Raw genomic sequence first — 15,594 nt, forward strand, 5'->3', positions numbered from 1 at the left:
GGGGCGGGCGGGGCGGGCGGGAAGCCTGGCGGAAAGGCGGGTACTGCCGGCTGTGGCGGCGTCGGGCGCGGCGGTGGCGGGGCTGAACCCCCGTGGGTGCCGGCGACGAGGGCGGTGTGGGTCGCGCGAGTCCGCGTCACCCGCATCCGGCGCTCCTCCAACTTGAGGTACGCGACCACCTTAGCGAAGGTAGGCTCCGGGATGAGGGTGAGGTTGGAGGCGGCGTTTCCGAAATCCTCGTTGAGGCCGCCGGAGAGGGTGCTGATGAGGAGCTCGTCACCGATCTTTTCCCCGAGATCACGGAGCTCATCGGCGAGCTTCTTGTGGCGCATGCAAAAATCATCGATGGATGAGTCAAGTTGCTGGCACCCATAAAACTCACCGTAGAGCAGGACCTTGCGCTGCAGCCGGTTGTCGGTGAAGAGGCCGTTGAGCTTGGTCCAGACCGCATGGGCGTCGTCCTCGTCGTCCACCACGATGTGGAAGAGGTCGCTGGAGATGGTGAGGTAGAACCAGCGGATGATGGTGGCGTCGAGGATCATCCACTCCTCGTCGTTGATCATGAGCGCCGAATCCACGGTGCCGTCCACGTGGCCGTGCAGGAGGTACTCACGGAACACAAGCGAAAAATACCGCTTCCAGGCGGAGTAGGACGTGGTGGTGTGATCAAGCTTGACCGGAACACGCTCATGAATGTTGAGGTCGCGGACGAGAGTGACATCGGGGTCGGCGAACGGGTTGGAGAGGGTGGACGAGGAGGAGCTCATGGCGCGGGTTAGGGTTTGGGACTCGGCGCGGGCGGAGGGAGACGGGGTGCGGCGGCGCAGGTGGCAGGGGGTGGGGTGGTGCGGGTGCGGCGCGGGTGGGAGGGGAGGGTGCGGGAGAGGGAGGGCGTAGGCGGAAGAGGGAGTAAGCGGCGACGGCGGCCTCGGGAAGAGGCGGCGGCGGCGGGTTAGGTGGTGGAGAAAGGTGGCGGCGACCAGGAGGAGAGTGGCGGCGGCGGCGGCTGGTGGCGGCGGCGGGGAGTAGCAGCGGCGGCGGCGGCGCGTAGAGGCGCGGCGGCGGCTTTAGGGTTTAGGACCGTGCTGCGATAGATACCATGTAGAAGGACAAGTTATGGGCTGTGCAATCTCGATGTATTGATCGGTGCACCAGGCACGTATATATAAGTACAGAGGTGGGCCACAACCTCAACTATATAAAGAAAACAGAAAATGAGCCCTACACACAAATATATACGTACACAATATACTCAACACTAAAGTTGCCCCATCAGAACCCTGGCTAGCAAAAAATTAGTTGAGATTTTGGTACATGTCAAAAAATTGGCTAACATTGAAGGAAAACATGAACTAGATTAGGCGAAAAGAGTGTTGGAATGCTAAATGTTTTTTTTATATTTTTTGAGAGAATGGCATGCCAAAAGGTTGACAACCATCCAAACAAAGATCAACCTTCCAGTCGTGGACAAAAAATTGTTACGGTACACATTGGTGGAAATGCATGATGACTGGCATAACCAAATTCAGAATCTCAATGAGAATACCACCACCGCATAGCTCCAATTCTACAACATTGGCACAACGAGGCGAAGAAGTCATACATACTCAAAGGATCAGGAGGAATTTAATGTTGAGTGGCACCTCCGTCACCTTGTTGAGAATGAGTGGTACCATTTTTTTCGGACTCTACCACTTTTCATGTTGTTGAGAATGAGTAGTACCACCTTTTCGAACTCTATCACTTTTCATGTTGTTGAGAATGAGTAGTACCACTTTTTCAGACTCGGCCATTTTTTCAGACTCGCCATGGCACCTTGCTTTACCAAGATTAGGCAGCTCAGTCAAGTCAAGAGTATTATGCTCTAGAAATCAACCGGTCTGGAATACCAGCTGCTCTCCCACGTATATATGCTCCTGTGAAATCCAGGGCCGTCAAATTTAACAAATGGCAAAGTGATGGCAGGGGGTCTTCTTTCAATTGTGACTAATATAGATGTATAGAATACAAGCTCTGCTTCCGTGCAACATGGAGGAGATGAGACTTGCCCAACACTCCTTACGATAACCAGCCCCTCAAACACAATGTTTCAAGGTCTGGCGAGAGTGTATTGAACTTGAGAACCTCACCCTCATCACTTGCATTCACATCACCAAATACTTCACCTATGTGCTATGTATTTAAAATCCTCAAGCTTCGCCAAATCAGGGAGTGCATAAATATAATAATCTGAGAAATGGATTTAATTCGAGCTAGTTGACTTATCTCATCCAAGCACTAGATCGCAGAAAACGTAAATACTTTATCATGTGCCTATTTTTCAATTCAATCGGTTTGGTTCCCCTGAGCGTTTTCTTAACATAATCGTCAAACTTTATTTCTCAAATTAATAACATCCATTTCGCTTACAATTTGGTGAAGAATAAAGTCGGGGACGTTGGAATCCCAGAACTCTGAAGAATTACTGCTACTAGAATGTTCTGCTAATTAGTACAAAGTTGAGTTATCTATTTTAGAATGAAGGGAGTATCTGATTAGCTTCTCTACAACAGTAAATGAAACAATCGTGTACACTCAGCTAAAATCGGGACTTGAGGACCCATGTATGCATAGGAAACGGATCCTCTAACATTGATAAGGAATGTTAGAGAAGCTAGCCTTATATTATTGCACCCAATTTCTGCTGCCAAAACCAAACCAGCATTCCGGATTGCATTCGTCTCCGATCCGCCGAGTCTACGCTGCTGACATGTCCAATAATGGCCACATGGTCGGTTTTGTATATAGTGCATGCGCGCCTTGCATGCTGACAGGGACGTACATGTATCTGAGCTCGTGTCATTATTGGACCAAGAGCTGATCATAGCCATTTTTTGCATTATCGTAAGCACGCGAGGCACATGGACGGATATAATACAGTAGCTGGCATGCAGCTGTAGTTGCCTCCACGTCGCCATCCTCGAGTCGTCCCCTCGTAACATTGAGCCCGCACCGCATGGATCGATATAGGTGGAAGATGTGCCCCACATGCACGCACAGCAGATCGAGAGGAAGAAGATGATGTCCTTGAAGCATCTCCGGGCGCCTACCGCCGGGCAGCGCCGCCCCTCGCCGCTGCTGCGTCTCGTCCCCGGGCTCCTGCTTCTGCTGCTCATCTCGCGGCCGGCGCAGGCGTCGGCGTCGACGGTGGTCACCCGCCTGCCGGGATTCGATGGGCCGCTCCCCTTCCACCTCGAGACCGGGTAACCATCCCACATCATCTGAATCTAATGCATTCGCTGCTGCTTCCATCTCGGAAATGAAAGGGGAAATGGGCGCGGGATTCTCATAGCCGGAGCTGGCAGGTACGTGGGCGTGGAGGAGGAGACCGGGACGGAGCTCTTCTACTACTTGGTGGAGTCGGAGCGGAGCCCCGGCGCGGACCCCGTGCTCCTCTGGCTCACCGGCGGGCCTCGCTGCTCCGGCTTCAGCGCCTTCGCCTTCGAAGTCGGTCAGTACTCCACCCACCAACCAATAACCACAGCCGCGCCCCGGCCGCCGGTCTGGAGATAAGTTGATGATACCCATCCATGCATCGTCGTCTTACATACAACCAATGGAGTACAATTCAGGTCCTGTAAAGTTCGTGTTGGCGCCGTACGACGGCGATCTGCCGCAGCTGGTATACAACCCCTTGTCATGGACCAAGGTGAGTGACATCCACGGAGATGTGTCTACTCTCTAGCCACTTCCTCATTTTCCTTCCTAACTAGTAGTAGCTTCCTGCTGTACTGACGACGACGATCATCAGATGGCAAGCATCATCTTCTTGGACTCGCCCGTCAGCTCCGGTTTCTCATACGCGCGCGACCCCAAGGGCCGCGACGACGTCGGAGACTACTCGTCCTCCCTGCAAGTCCAAAGATTTCTCAATAAGGTGACGAGAAGGGGCGTTAATCGTTGTTGCGCTGCCCTGGCAGTGATTCAGTGTACACTGACCGCTCGATGCCTGGTTATTCATGCAGTGGTTCATCGATCACCCGCAGTATCTTTCAAACCCTTTCTACATTGGAGGAGATTCGTATGCCGGAAAGGTTGTTCCACTCATTGCGCAATACGTTTCAGAAGGTGAAATTCTCTTCCTAACAGCAGTACCACTTAATGCATTGTAGGACCTCTCTAATTTTCTTTACAAGGTTTATTATTCATTATGCGGCAAGTTCTTCCAAGGAAGCTAGAAAAGCAGATGCATTTTCCATTTTGTTTCCGGGTCACCGAGGTCGCTTCTAATTTGCTTCTGCTATGCACGTCCAGGAATTGAAAAAAGGCAGCAGCCTCACATTAATCTCAAGGCAAGCTATTTCTCCAGCATTCAAACCACCCTTTGTTATATACAAATAGTGTGTGTGATCATGATAACATCTCTCGTTCTTTTGTTGCGTTAATGCAAATATATATTTCCAGGGCTATCTGGTCGGCAACCCTATGACAGACCCAAAGTTCGATCGCAATTTCCAGGTTCAAGCTGCTCATGGCTTCGGGATAATATCTGATCAAATATACGAGGTAACAAAAAATCCATTCGCTTTGGCCAAAAGTGTGGTGACAAATTTTGTATTGTGTGTCGATCTAAAGAATTCATAGCATGTTTTATTTTCTTTCCCAAAGGCTGCCATGAGGAACTGCAAAGGAGATTATGTAAACCACGTGAATCAAATGTGTGCTGAGGTGCTACAAACCGTAAAGAGTGTAAGATTCATGCATTGACCATTTTGTTATGAACTTATGGTACTACAAGTGCCAGCACCGGCTGGCTAATTCAGGCATATCCCTACTGCAGCTCATTTCTGAAATCCTAGATGCACACATCTTGTACAAAAAATGTGTCTTCTCCGCACCAAAGCCCACAAATGATGCGACGGCAAGAAAATATCTGTTAGAAGAATCTATCGAGCTAAATGAGGCGCCTGGTCGACCTGCCACCGATTGTCTTGTCAGTCTTCCATTATCCTTGAAGCGTTAGCTTGAATAAGATGTGGCAACATCATATGGTTGTGACACTATTTTCGTATCACAAACTTATAGCTGGAATTCCTTTCAAAACTGCAGACATACGGTTACTACCTGTCATACTTTTGGATGAACAACAATATGACTAGAGATGCTCTCGGGGTCAAGCAGGTAAAGCCCAATTATGTATCGCTAGAAATATCTTTCAAATTATTCATGTGGGATTAAACACTGGCAAGTCATTGACAAATAAGAATTCGCCAAATAGGGGACGGTCGATGAGTGGGTAAGATGCAAAAGAGAACTCCCCTACAAATTTGACATGCCAAGCAGCATACCATACCATCTCAACCTCACCATGAGAGGTTACCGTGCACTCGTTTACAGGTGAGAGCGAGCATCAAAATAAGTTTTCTTACTCATAATTGCAGCTAATCTTCTTCCAGAACTTCTTATTGAAACCTTCTGTCTGCACGACCGCAGTGGAGACCATGATCTCCAGGTGCCTCAGCTCAGCACGCAAGCGTGGATAAGATCTTTGAACTTCCCCATAGTCAGTGACTGGAGGGCATGGCATCTCGACGGCCAAGCCGCAGGGTCAAGTCATCTGACTCCTTTTCTTCGCATTTATTCATACGGAGAACAAAAGCTTTATGAATAAGCATAGTGTAGCATATTCCTCTATCTTTTCTGATGAGAAATGCTACTTTTGTGTGTGTGCAGATTTACCATGGGATACGCAAACAATTTGACATTTGCAACAGTAAAGGTAGTCTTGTTTTCCTCATCTTCTTTTTTGCGTGGAGTCTTGTTTTCCTCTTTATACCATGTTGCCCATGGATTAGATTGGATGGTAGAACTGTTGTGTGAGATATATCTAATAGAGCTCCTGATCACTTTTTTGTGTAGGGTGGTGGCCATATTGCTCCGGAGTACAGGCCTGAAGAATGCTTTGTGATGGCCGAGCGCTGGCTGGCCAATGAGCCTCTTTGATGATTTGACCATACAATTTTTATCTCTTAGCACAAATACTTTTGCATTTTGCTTCATTCCACATGTAAAAATGCACTGAGTAGTGATGTACATCAAATGGAGTTTTTTAACAGTCCATCCATCGCCCCTGCGCGATTAATCGCCTCTAATTGTTATCTACCTTGAAGATATATAGAGTCCTCAGGACCTCCTATTTAGCACGGTGTGCGCTGGCGAAGGAGCCAATACACACCCTCCCTTCGCCTTGTGCGCCTTTTGGACCGGTCATGTGCAGGGCGGTTCACTTCCTGTTTTTCCTTTTTTCTTTTTTCTCTTTACTGTTCTGTTCTGATTTGGTTTTATTCTTCATTAAAGTAATTTGGGATTTCAAAAATGTTTCAGATTTCAAAAAAAATGTCAAAGAAATCATAATATATTCACGGATCCAAAAAATAATTGTGATTTTTACAAAATGTTCACATATTCAAAAAATGTTCATGATTTCAAAAAAGTTTATCAATTCAAAAAGTTTCACAATTTTGAAAAGAAAAATGTTCATGATTCTTAAACATGTTTGTATACTAAAAAATGTTCATGAATTCAAAATTGTTCATGTGTTTATAGAAAATGTTCAGCTTAAAAACTATTCATGTATTCAAAATACCAACAATTTTCATAAATTAAAAAAGTTCATCAATTAAAAAATGTTCACTGGTTCAAAAAATGATGAATTCAGAATATGTTAGCGAATTAAAAAATGTTCATGAATTAAAAAATATTCACAGGTCTATAAAAATGGTCGTGTATTCAAAAAATGTTCACAACTTATAAAAATATTCGAGATCAAATAATGTTTATTAATATGAAAAAATCTTCATGATTTCGAAAAAAATTGAGGAAATTTCATAAAATGTTTGTGAATTAAAAAATTGTCTACGATTTCAGAAAAATGTTCATGTTTTCAAAAAAGTGTTCATGAATTCCTAAATTTTTTCATGATTTTAAGAAATTTTCATGAATTTAAAAGATAATCGAAAAATGAAAAAGAAAATATGGAAAATAAAAACAAAAGAAAAAAGTGAATAAAGGAAAATGTAAAATGTAAAACAAACATGAAACAGAAAAAAGAAAATCAAATATGAAAAAATAAAAGAAAATGAAAAATGAAAAAAGAATCAAAATAAAAAAAGTTAAATTAGAGAAAAACCATTTTAAAAAAACAAACCAGTTCAGGGAAGGTACGCGCATGGGCCGGCCCATACAGAGTACTTGCATATGGTAGGGGGTCCGCACTAGGTCGCCACGCGCCAAATAGGATATACTTGATCTAGGGTCGAAGGATGGCAACAACAAAGTTGTGGGCTTGTGACGCTCTAGAGAGACGCCACCTGACGCTGACATGCTCCCTTCCATGTCAAGCCCATGGTTTTCACCCCAGGTCTGGCCTGGCGTGGTCGGCACCCCTCGGCCTCATGTTGGGATCCATAAATAGTTGAGTTTTTTCATTTATTGATGTTGTTCTCTCATGTTTTTTGCTAAACAATCCCCTTCCCCTAAAAAAAGCTTAACAATCCTCTAAAAAAAGATAAACAATCATTTAGTACTCCCTCCGTCCCAAAATAAGTGCCTTAAACTTAGTACAACTTTGTACTAAAGTTAGTACAAAGTTGAGACACTTATTTTGGTATGGAGGGAGTAGTAAATTGGAAAAGTTACAAAGGGTGTTTAACTTCATGAAATTTTAGACATTAGCAATCACAATAAACGTAAATGCTACAACAACTTACTGAAAATGACGTTTCGCCTGAGAAATCATTCCCTTCAGCATAGAAAACAGAAGTTATGTTGATGCTTGTACGATTGCTTGCTCGATAATATTCTGCAAGACGCAAAGGCTTTGTACATGCGTTTCCCCCCTCTCTTGTATGTATTTATCGCTAAATTGCTTTGTTGATTTCCAAAAAAGGAGGTTTGGACTGCACTAAAGAATGGTTGCTCTACAGTCTACACAAGCGGAAATTGAGTGATTTCATTTTAAAAAAAAGAGCAATGCAGAGCAGGGAGAAGGGGGGCAGGATTAAACTGCAGAGCAGGGAGAAGGGGGGCAGGATTAAAATCTAAATTCGAACACTTTACTTGTAACAATTCACAATTTACAGTTTAGCTCTTACAATTTGCAATTTACATGGACTTTGGAATACTCCAAGCATTGTTCACCTTGTTAAACCACCCGATGGAATCCTGAGCTCCAAGCCTTTGGTCACCTTGACATTTCCAAAGTCCACTGATACTGCACAATACATCACGCTGTTCGTGTACGCCCACAGGCTACGGATTTCTACGCCTCGTATTTGCAGATGTTCTCGAATCCCATGTACTCATGCCGCGCGATCTTGTGGATCGTGTTGGAGATGCCGACTCCGCCTGCGCAAAAATTTCAGGGCCTGATGTTCGGTTTGAAACCATGTGATGGTTGCACACTTGCACTGAGAGTGAGGGGAGGGAAACCTGGTACCTAGAGAGAGCGCGCTGATGAAGATCATGAAGGACAATATGAAGACGATGATCGACGCCCGTCCTAGCAGATCAATTAGCTTCCTCACAACCCTCTGGCCGACGATTGCAGCGAAAAATGCCAGGATGGTCAAGTAGACAGCTGCACAGGTTTCATTTCAGAGAATAAGTAACAAGTGCTAGATAATCATGGGAGGATATATGAGAGAAAATAGAGGCGGTACCATATGGCACGGGGAACCGGTTCAGGAGGTAGTACTCCATGACGGACATGGAAGATGAGAACATCATCGCGAAGGTGGCGGTGGCACTTGCGGCCTGGGGACGTTCAACAGAATGCAAACATTTCGAAAACATGTGATAAATAGATAGCAGAAACCATGATGGAAACATAAAGTTCTTAACATGAGCAAACAAAGATATAATTACTTGCGGAGGGACGCCGAGCTCCAGGAAGAGAGGCCCCATGATGGAGCCCCCACCGACGCCAAGCAGACCGGCGACGACACCAGCGGTGACGCCCAAGAAGCAGTATACCAATAGCTGGTGAGCTCTCAGGCTGTTCTGCTCATTCCTCTTTGATGATATCACCCTCCTCCCCTGCACCAAACCTACTGCCTCGTACATGGCCACCCCAACAGACACTGGGATCTGCACACATATCCAACATGTAGATGAACTACGGATCCATTTTGTATGCGCTATAGTTGAATACCGAGGTGAAGAAAATCGGTACAGTCAGTACCTGGAGTAAGTTCAGAACCCAGTACCAGATGGAGCAAGTTGCCATGTAGTTCTGCAAACATGAAGAATTAACATAAGCCAGATGTCACTGTCGATATTACTATTTCTCCTGATGTAATTTCATATACAACATCTTTTTCTTTTGTAATAACATGAGTTGCATGTAGTAGTTTTCCATTTAGAATATCTTTCTGTGCAACCTGAACTACATTACTGAATACAATTATGGATACCATAGGGAACAGGGAAACTGAACACACAAGTGCACAGCTTGGTATTGTAAAAGGGAACAATTGATATTTAATAAAGCAGCTGATCATTGAAAACTTAAAGTACTTGATAATTTTACTGGAATTCATATTATTATAGTTTCAAATTGTAGTTGAGTTTCACACCTTAGTGACCTGAAGCGCAAGGAATGCTACCCAAACGAAGGCAAGAAGGCCAACCTCCTTCCAGTAAACATTCTTCCAAATGGATACCTGCAGTATCAGACCAGCTCTAGTCTTATGAGTCCTTAAGATGATTGTTTCCAAGGCCAGGGAATTAATGTTCATCAGTTTTTATTTCACCGCTTCGTCTGATGGGGTTTCATTTTGATCATGATCTGACAAAATTTCAGACTGAGATGCGGCGTCAAGTCCTTCAGACAGCGGCATGTACTCCTGTTGTTCACCTGCAGATAGCTGTGGCATTAGATCCCGCAGAAAACGTAAGCAATTTTCCGTGCTTTTTATTGCTCACTTACTTGTTTGCTCTGATTGTTTTGCGGTCTCCTGAACGAATAACCAAATGAAAGGGATTATCAGTTTATCACTTATCAGCATCCCTGATGTGGTGTAAAAATGAAAATAGACGTATCCAGAAAAACAAGAACATTACCGTTATGATTATCGTCTCTTTCTTCCATGTTTCGACAGCCTTCAGAAAAGCTTTAGTTGAAGTAACTGGAATTTAATTCGGAAATCATTCTGAAGTCAGCCACTATCAAAGTTTAGGATTAACGGTTGATGCAGTTTCAGGGCAATGTCCGAGCACCTATGAAGAGAATGATTAAGAGGACTGTGACAAGCCAGTCAGGGAATATCACATTGCAGATAACCCCAATGCTGACCCCTAGCATCAGCATGGGCTGTATGAGCAGGGCTAGATCATAGTCTATCACTGGCATGTCCAAAGTTGGGTGCTTCAGCTTGAGGTTACAGTACACGGTTGACACAGCAGCCCCCATGATCATACCTGTGACAGAAACAATCATGAACCGAACAATTTTCCAAAGATGCATTCTGTCGTGAGGATTTTTTTTTGCCTTGTGCATTATGGTAAATATTAAGAGAAAATTTATGTTCAACCAATGGAATAGATTTGAGATGTACCTTGCACTTCAAATTATAGGACATTCTTTCAAAAAATGCCTTTTGGCATTTTTAAAAAAATGTTTCTACTTGTAGTGTTGAATATGCAACTAAGCCTTTTTATTACAAGCTAGTACTCCCTCTGTAAAGAAATATAAGAGCGTTTAGATCACTACTTTAGTGATCTAAATGCTCTAATATTTCTTTACGGAGGGAGTAGTTTATAGTGACATGATGTGCAGAATAAGTGTTGGGCCATTTATGTGTGTGGATTTTTTTTTGAAACAGAATGTGTGTTAGTTTTTGGCCTAAGTGGCACATGTATGCATGTATAAATATATGTATAGCGAACGAGGAGAAATGAATGACTCCAGATATTTCCACCATATTCCTCAGTAAGACATGTAGGGCCTCATTGCAAATAATACAGTCTGAAGCTAAATCATGAAGAAGAATACATGGATAAATAATAAGAAAAATAATAGCATGAAGATGAACTGAATCCTCACATTTTGACATCGCCGCAGACGACTTGGGATCAAAGCCAATGATCAGGGTCAGCATCGGCACGAAGATCCCGCCGCCACCTACACCGCCGATGCTGCCGAACGCTGCTCCGAAGAATCCAATGAACGACCCCAACACAATTTTCCATCCCAGTTTCATGGGCTACACAGGAAGGTACAGATAAGAAACACCAAATTAGCAGTCATCTCAGTTAACAGCGACTCATGGATAAAAATGAAGAAGTGCAGAGTGGGTCAGAATCATCAAAGGAGTCAGCTCAAGTTTAACTAGCCGATAGGTAGATCCCCTGAAGACTGGATTTAAACAGCTTAATTTGTTGATATGTGTTTCTGCACAAGCTCTAGGACTAGGATAAGTACAGCTCGAAATCAACACAGAAGAAAGGCTTCGGTTATTACCGGCCACACGTGGTGGTAGGCGGTTCCGTCACTCTGCCACAGGGAGCTGGCCAGCTTGCGCAGGTCGTAGCTCGCTTCCTCCGGCGGCGCCGTGGCGCCGGCGAACGAGAGCCCCCTGTCGGCGGCCACAGTGCAGGCCACGCCCAGCGCCGCGACGACGTGCCATTTCATCCCCATTTCTTGCCCCCCTCCCCTCCCCTGCAAATCTGCAAAATTCTTTGGGCGCACAGTCAGCGTGTGCTGTTTTTGACCGCGAAAAAAGTAGAGAGATCACGGCGAAATTTAGTGATCTTCTCAGAAATCTTTGCGTACCTGTGCAGGAGCAGGGTCAATGAGCGATTTTTTAAGGAGATTTGAGGGCGAGCGAGCTGCAAGAGCCGCCGAGCGGAAGTAGGAGAAGGCGGGTGGAGATTTATTAACGACTTCCTGTGGCGACAGAGCGGCCCAACGACCATAGTAGAATGAGATCGTCCGACAAGGCCGATGCGAATTAATTGAACAGTACGGTTGACAACCATTGATTTGACCCACCTATCAATCATACAAAATGGGACTTGTGTCACTAGTAATTGTGTTTGTACGAATGCACGTTAATCATTCTTATTTTTTTAGAGTACGCAATCGCAATCGTGTACCTTAACTTTATAAAAAGCAGAAATATGTATAAAAAGTTTTACAAATAGGAAGTATGTCCTAGCACACGACAAGACCGTTGTCAGAGACCCCCTAACTCCACTCCTGAACTAAACTCTACTACTCCGAGAATATGCTAACTCCACGGCCTCCTACCAACATCGAAGACCATGTGCGTAGTACATCGAAGGTCTGCAAGGTGAATTGCTGCACTGTGGCGGCGATTGATGTTCTTGGACCAAAGACGATCTCATTTTTATGATTCCAAAGCTGCCAGGAAATCAACATTACCAGCGAGTCGAAGGCCTTCCTATGTTTAGCTGGTATTCGTGGGCAACTAGCCATCCATCAGGGTTCCAATGTATCGTTCGTTGTAGGGACCAGCGAGGTGTCCACTCTGACATGTTGGAAGCACCTATGCCAAACTTGACGAGCGAATACACACTGAATCAGGATGTGACCCACAATATCTTCTTCTTGAGCACATTTTTTTAAATGGAGGAGGACCCCAGGCCTCTGCATCTGGACGATGCATGCAACCACTTTATTAAGCACATATGTAGCATAGTGATCGTTGGTCCCGAAGCCCATGTTTGAACCTATGATCAACAGTCCAAAGTCAATATTGCGTGGCTAGCCACATGAACAGCTTGCAAGAGAGAGGAGCCCAACACTTCCAGATCGCCTTTGCCGGGGCAAAACCGATACTCCCTTCCCACATCATCGCATAAGTAGATGTCAAGGAATGTACACCTAGATTGTTCCATTTCCATATTGGGGTGTCGGATTGTGCTGGATCTAGCTGAATGGTGATCATGATTTCTCATAGACAAACAATTTGCACCAATCCATCTGCCGACAATTCCCCGATCACATCATTGGCCCAGCGATGTAACTGTAGCACATCCGAAACCGTCCTCCTATTAGCCACTTGCGTACGCACCCTTGCACAAACCATCAGCGTGAGCTCAGCGACGGTGGAACCATTGAGCCACGTATCCTTCCAGAATAAGATTCGTCGCCCGTCTCCCACATTCCATTGCACAAGACTGGTGAAGGCAGCCTGTGTCTGATTATCCATCACAAGCGAGAGACCCTGCACTAGTGCAGAACCGGGCTTTAGCGCCGGTTCGTAAGGGTCTTTAGTGCCGGTTCTACAACCGGCACTAAAGAGTGGGGACTAAAGCCCCCCCTTAGTACCGGTTCGGCACCAACCGGCGCTAAAGTGCCACCACGTGGCACAAGCCTAGCCCCGGGTACTGGTAGATCTTTAGTACCGGTTGGTAACACCATCCGGTACTAAATGTTTAGGGTGTTTTTGTTTTATTTTTCTTTTTCTTTTAATTTTGTGTTTTTAATTTAATTTAGTGATTGTTTTACATTATAATGAGTTGTTAAATCATTAGGTGAAAGTACCACAGATTAGTTTCGATTGGATGCATGTGGATCCTGGCAGCTAAGTGATCAAGTATATGCCAGATCCATATTACCTTGATCATAAGGTAATATGGATCTGGCATATACTTGATCACTTAGCTAGGATCCATCCAGCTGAAACTAATCTGCGGTTTCTTTCATAAATGATATAATAACTCATCAACATCATCATCATCATCATATTAATATAAAAACTCTTGCATCATATCATCACCAACAACAGTATATACTAGCTATCTAAAAATCATCATAGTCGTCATTACCACTATTTAATCATCATAGTCATTACCGCTATCTAATCACCACCAACACTAGCTTAAAGAAGAAACATTCACTTGTACCAGAAGCAAAGATATCATCGAGTTCAACATGGTCATGATATTATAAGCGTTCATAACACCACAAAAGCAAATCACTTTTTGAGATTAAGTTCAGTACTAAGAGCATGAACTAGCTAATCACTCCTGCTGCTCTCTCTCAGGTAAAATAGCACAGAACATGTATAGCTCTCCTGATTCATCAGATTGGAGCATGCAGATGAACCTATCTCCTAATTGTGGGTTGCGCTTCTGATTGCTGCCCCCTAGTACTTCTCTGCGATTGTTAACAATTTTGCTCCAATCTTTCACTATTAAACATTCCTCGCTTTTAGAAATCCTAAATGCACTCATGTGCAATGTAGGATGTCTTGGCCGTAAGCTAACCATTGACATGCGACCTTTAGTCTCGATCCACTGAGACACAACTGTCATCGGGAGTCCCTGTTCAAGAACATCGCATAGTAATATACTTAGCAATGAAAGTTTAGCTTGAAAAATAATGTATGCAAAAGATTCACTGAGGATAAACGGTAAAAATCATACCATCTTTCCTAAATAGATGTGACCGTAGTTCAATACGATCACTATTGGTCGCACGTTTTGAGTACTAAGATTTTCAAATTCAGGAAAATAATTTCTCTTGAAAGCATCAAGATTATCAAGCCATGAAACATAATGACTTGCCTCCTCGCAGTTTAGTTCAGCCCCGGGACAGTGGACGGTCCTGTCTACCAAGCGCCAGGCATGTTTGCTTGAGTGGAAATAAGCTGTCAATAAAAATTACCTGTCAACTATTTTTGAATAAACAATATCGAAGACATAAATATGGTTGAGAAACTCACATAATGGTAGAACTGGAGGCGTCTGCACATCGACCCAGATGTTTCTATTACCTTCAATATCATCTTCCGGACGAATATCAAAGGTGATAACCATATCAGGCTCAAATGCATAAGCCTTGCATAGTGCTTGCCAAGTTTTGCATTCAAAATAGGTGTATGTGTCTGCATTATATAATTTGATGTTGAAGGTATAACCATGCTCGGTCTTCAAGTAAACCTTTTTTACCTTCATAGTTTTGTTAGGACTGAAACCTATCTTATCCAAAACAAAAATTCTTGCATGGCAGGGGAAACTCTAGTATAGTAGTGAAAAATTAAAATTATAAGTTGAAGCAAATGAAGCATAAGTCATGCTTAATTACGAAAAAAGAATTGTCGTTTTGACTTATTGTATCCACTTCGAAGTTCTCATCCAGCTTAATGCTGAAGCGCCTATCATCAACTAAAAAATTTCTGTTGCACAGGCCGCACTGGCCTTCGCGGTATTCGCACATAATGAAACTGTGTTCGTCGTCAGACGACATTCCTATGTTCATAGGTGAAACATTAAACACTTATTTGTTCTCATCCATCTTGATGCTGAAGCGTGTATCATCAACTAGTTTAATTAATTCAACTAATTCAACTAAGCACTTACTAAAAATATACCTAAATAAAGTAGCTCAACTAATTCAACTAACTAGTTCAACTAATTAATTCAACTAATTCAACTAAACTAGTTCTATTAATTTTTTTTACTAAAAATAAAGTAGCTAGTTCTATATAGTAAAATTTTAATTAGATGACCAAATCTCATATACTAAAAATAACTAGATCTATTAATTCAACTAATTCAACTAATTCAATTAAGAATTTACTAAAA

At 43.7% G+C, this 15,594-nt stretch overlaps 2 protein-coding genes across 3 annotated transcripts; one reads left to right on the forward strand and one right to left on the reverse strand.

The window, feature by feature from the left end:
* Window positions 1-2,934: 2,934 nt before the first annotated feature.
* Window positions 2,935-6,131, forward strand: LOC119331081 (serine carboxypeptidase-like 13). The gene is made up of 14 exons (XM_037604258.1): window positions 2,935-3,242; window positions 3,345-3,490; window positions 3,612-3,688; window positions 3,791-3,916; window positions 4,005-4,107; window positions 4,294-4,331; window positions 4,444-4,545; window positions 4,648-4,728; window positions 4,820-4,972; window positions 5,089-5,160; window positions 5,258-5,376; window positions 5,473-5,586; window positions 5,713-5,758; window positions 5,899-6,131. Exons 1-14 carry the CDS (start codon window positions 3,028-3,030, stop codon window positions 5,980-5,982), a joined length of 1,476 nt encoding a protein of 491 aa, XP_037460155.1. The 5' UTR covers window positions 2,935-3,027; the 3' UTR covers window positions 5,983-6,131.
* Window positions 6,132-8,068: 1,937 nt separating this feature from the next.
* LOC119331082 (sulfite exporter TauE/SafE family protein 3-like) lies at window positions 8,069-11,923 on the reverse strand. 2 transcript variants are annotated; one of them, XM_037604259.1, is made up of 13 exons: window positions 11,813-11,923; window positions 11,501-11,706; window positions 11,084-11,243; window positions 10,258-10,458; window positions 10,102-10,166; window positions 9,968-9,995; window positions 9,792-9,895; window positions 9,615-9,701; window positions 9,221-9,271; window positions 8,905-9,126; window positions 8,700-8,793; window positions 8,477-8,617; window positions 8,069-8,385 (listed from the first exon to the last, which is right to left on the reverse strand). In XM_037604259.1, the coding sequence occupies exons 2-13, from the start codon at window positions 11,675-11,677 to the stop codon at window positions 8,300-8,302; spliced, it is 1,416 nt and encodes a 471-aa protein (XP_037460156.1). In that variant the 5' UTR covers window positions 11,678-11,706; window positions 11,813-11,923; the 3' UTR covers window positions 8,069-8,299. The 2 variants fall into 2 exon arrangements, with proteins under 2 accessions (XP_037460156.1, XP_037460157.1); XM_037604260.1 differs by having other exon boundaries at window positions 11,501-11,716; window positions 11,813-11,909.
* Between the last annotated feature and the right edge of the window lie 3,671 nt (window positions 11,924-15,594).

Source organism: Triticum dicoccoides, chromosome 7A (genome assembly GCF_002162155.2).
Source record: "Triticum dicoccoides isolate Atlit2015 ecotype Zavitan chromosome 7A, WEW_v2.0, whole genome shotgun sequence".
Lineage (NCBI taxonomy): Eukaryota > Viridiplantae > Streptophyta > Magnoliopsida > Poales > Poaceae > Triticum > Triticum dicoccoides.

Bases quoted from the DNA above. Each gene is read 5' to 3' on its own strand.
- LOC119331081 (XM_037604258.1), top strand. From the start codon at position 3,028: ATGCACGCACAGCAGATCGAGAGGAAGAAGATGATGTCCTTGAAGCAT. The intron at 3,917-4,004 runs GTGACGAGAAGG...TTATTCATGCAG, and splicing joins TCCAAAGATTTCTCAATAAG to TGGTTCATCGATCACCCGCA. The intron at 4,729-4,819 runs GTAAGATTCATG...TCCCTACTGCAG, and splicing joins TGCTACAAACCGTAAAGAGT to CTCATTTCTGAAATCCTAGA.
- LOC119331082 (XM_037604259.1), bottom strand. From the start codon at position 11,677: ATGGGGATGAAATGGCACGTCGTCGCGGCGCTGGGCGTGGCCTGCACT. The intron at 10,167-10,257 runs GTGCTCGGACAT...ATTAAATTCCAG, and splicing joins CTTAATCATTCTCTTCATAG to TTACTTCAACTAAAGCTTTT. The intron at 8,794-8,904 runs GTAATTATATCT...GAACGTCCCCAG, and splicing joins AGCTCGGCGTCCCTCCGCAA to GCCGCAAGTGCCACCGCCAC.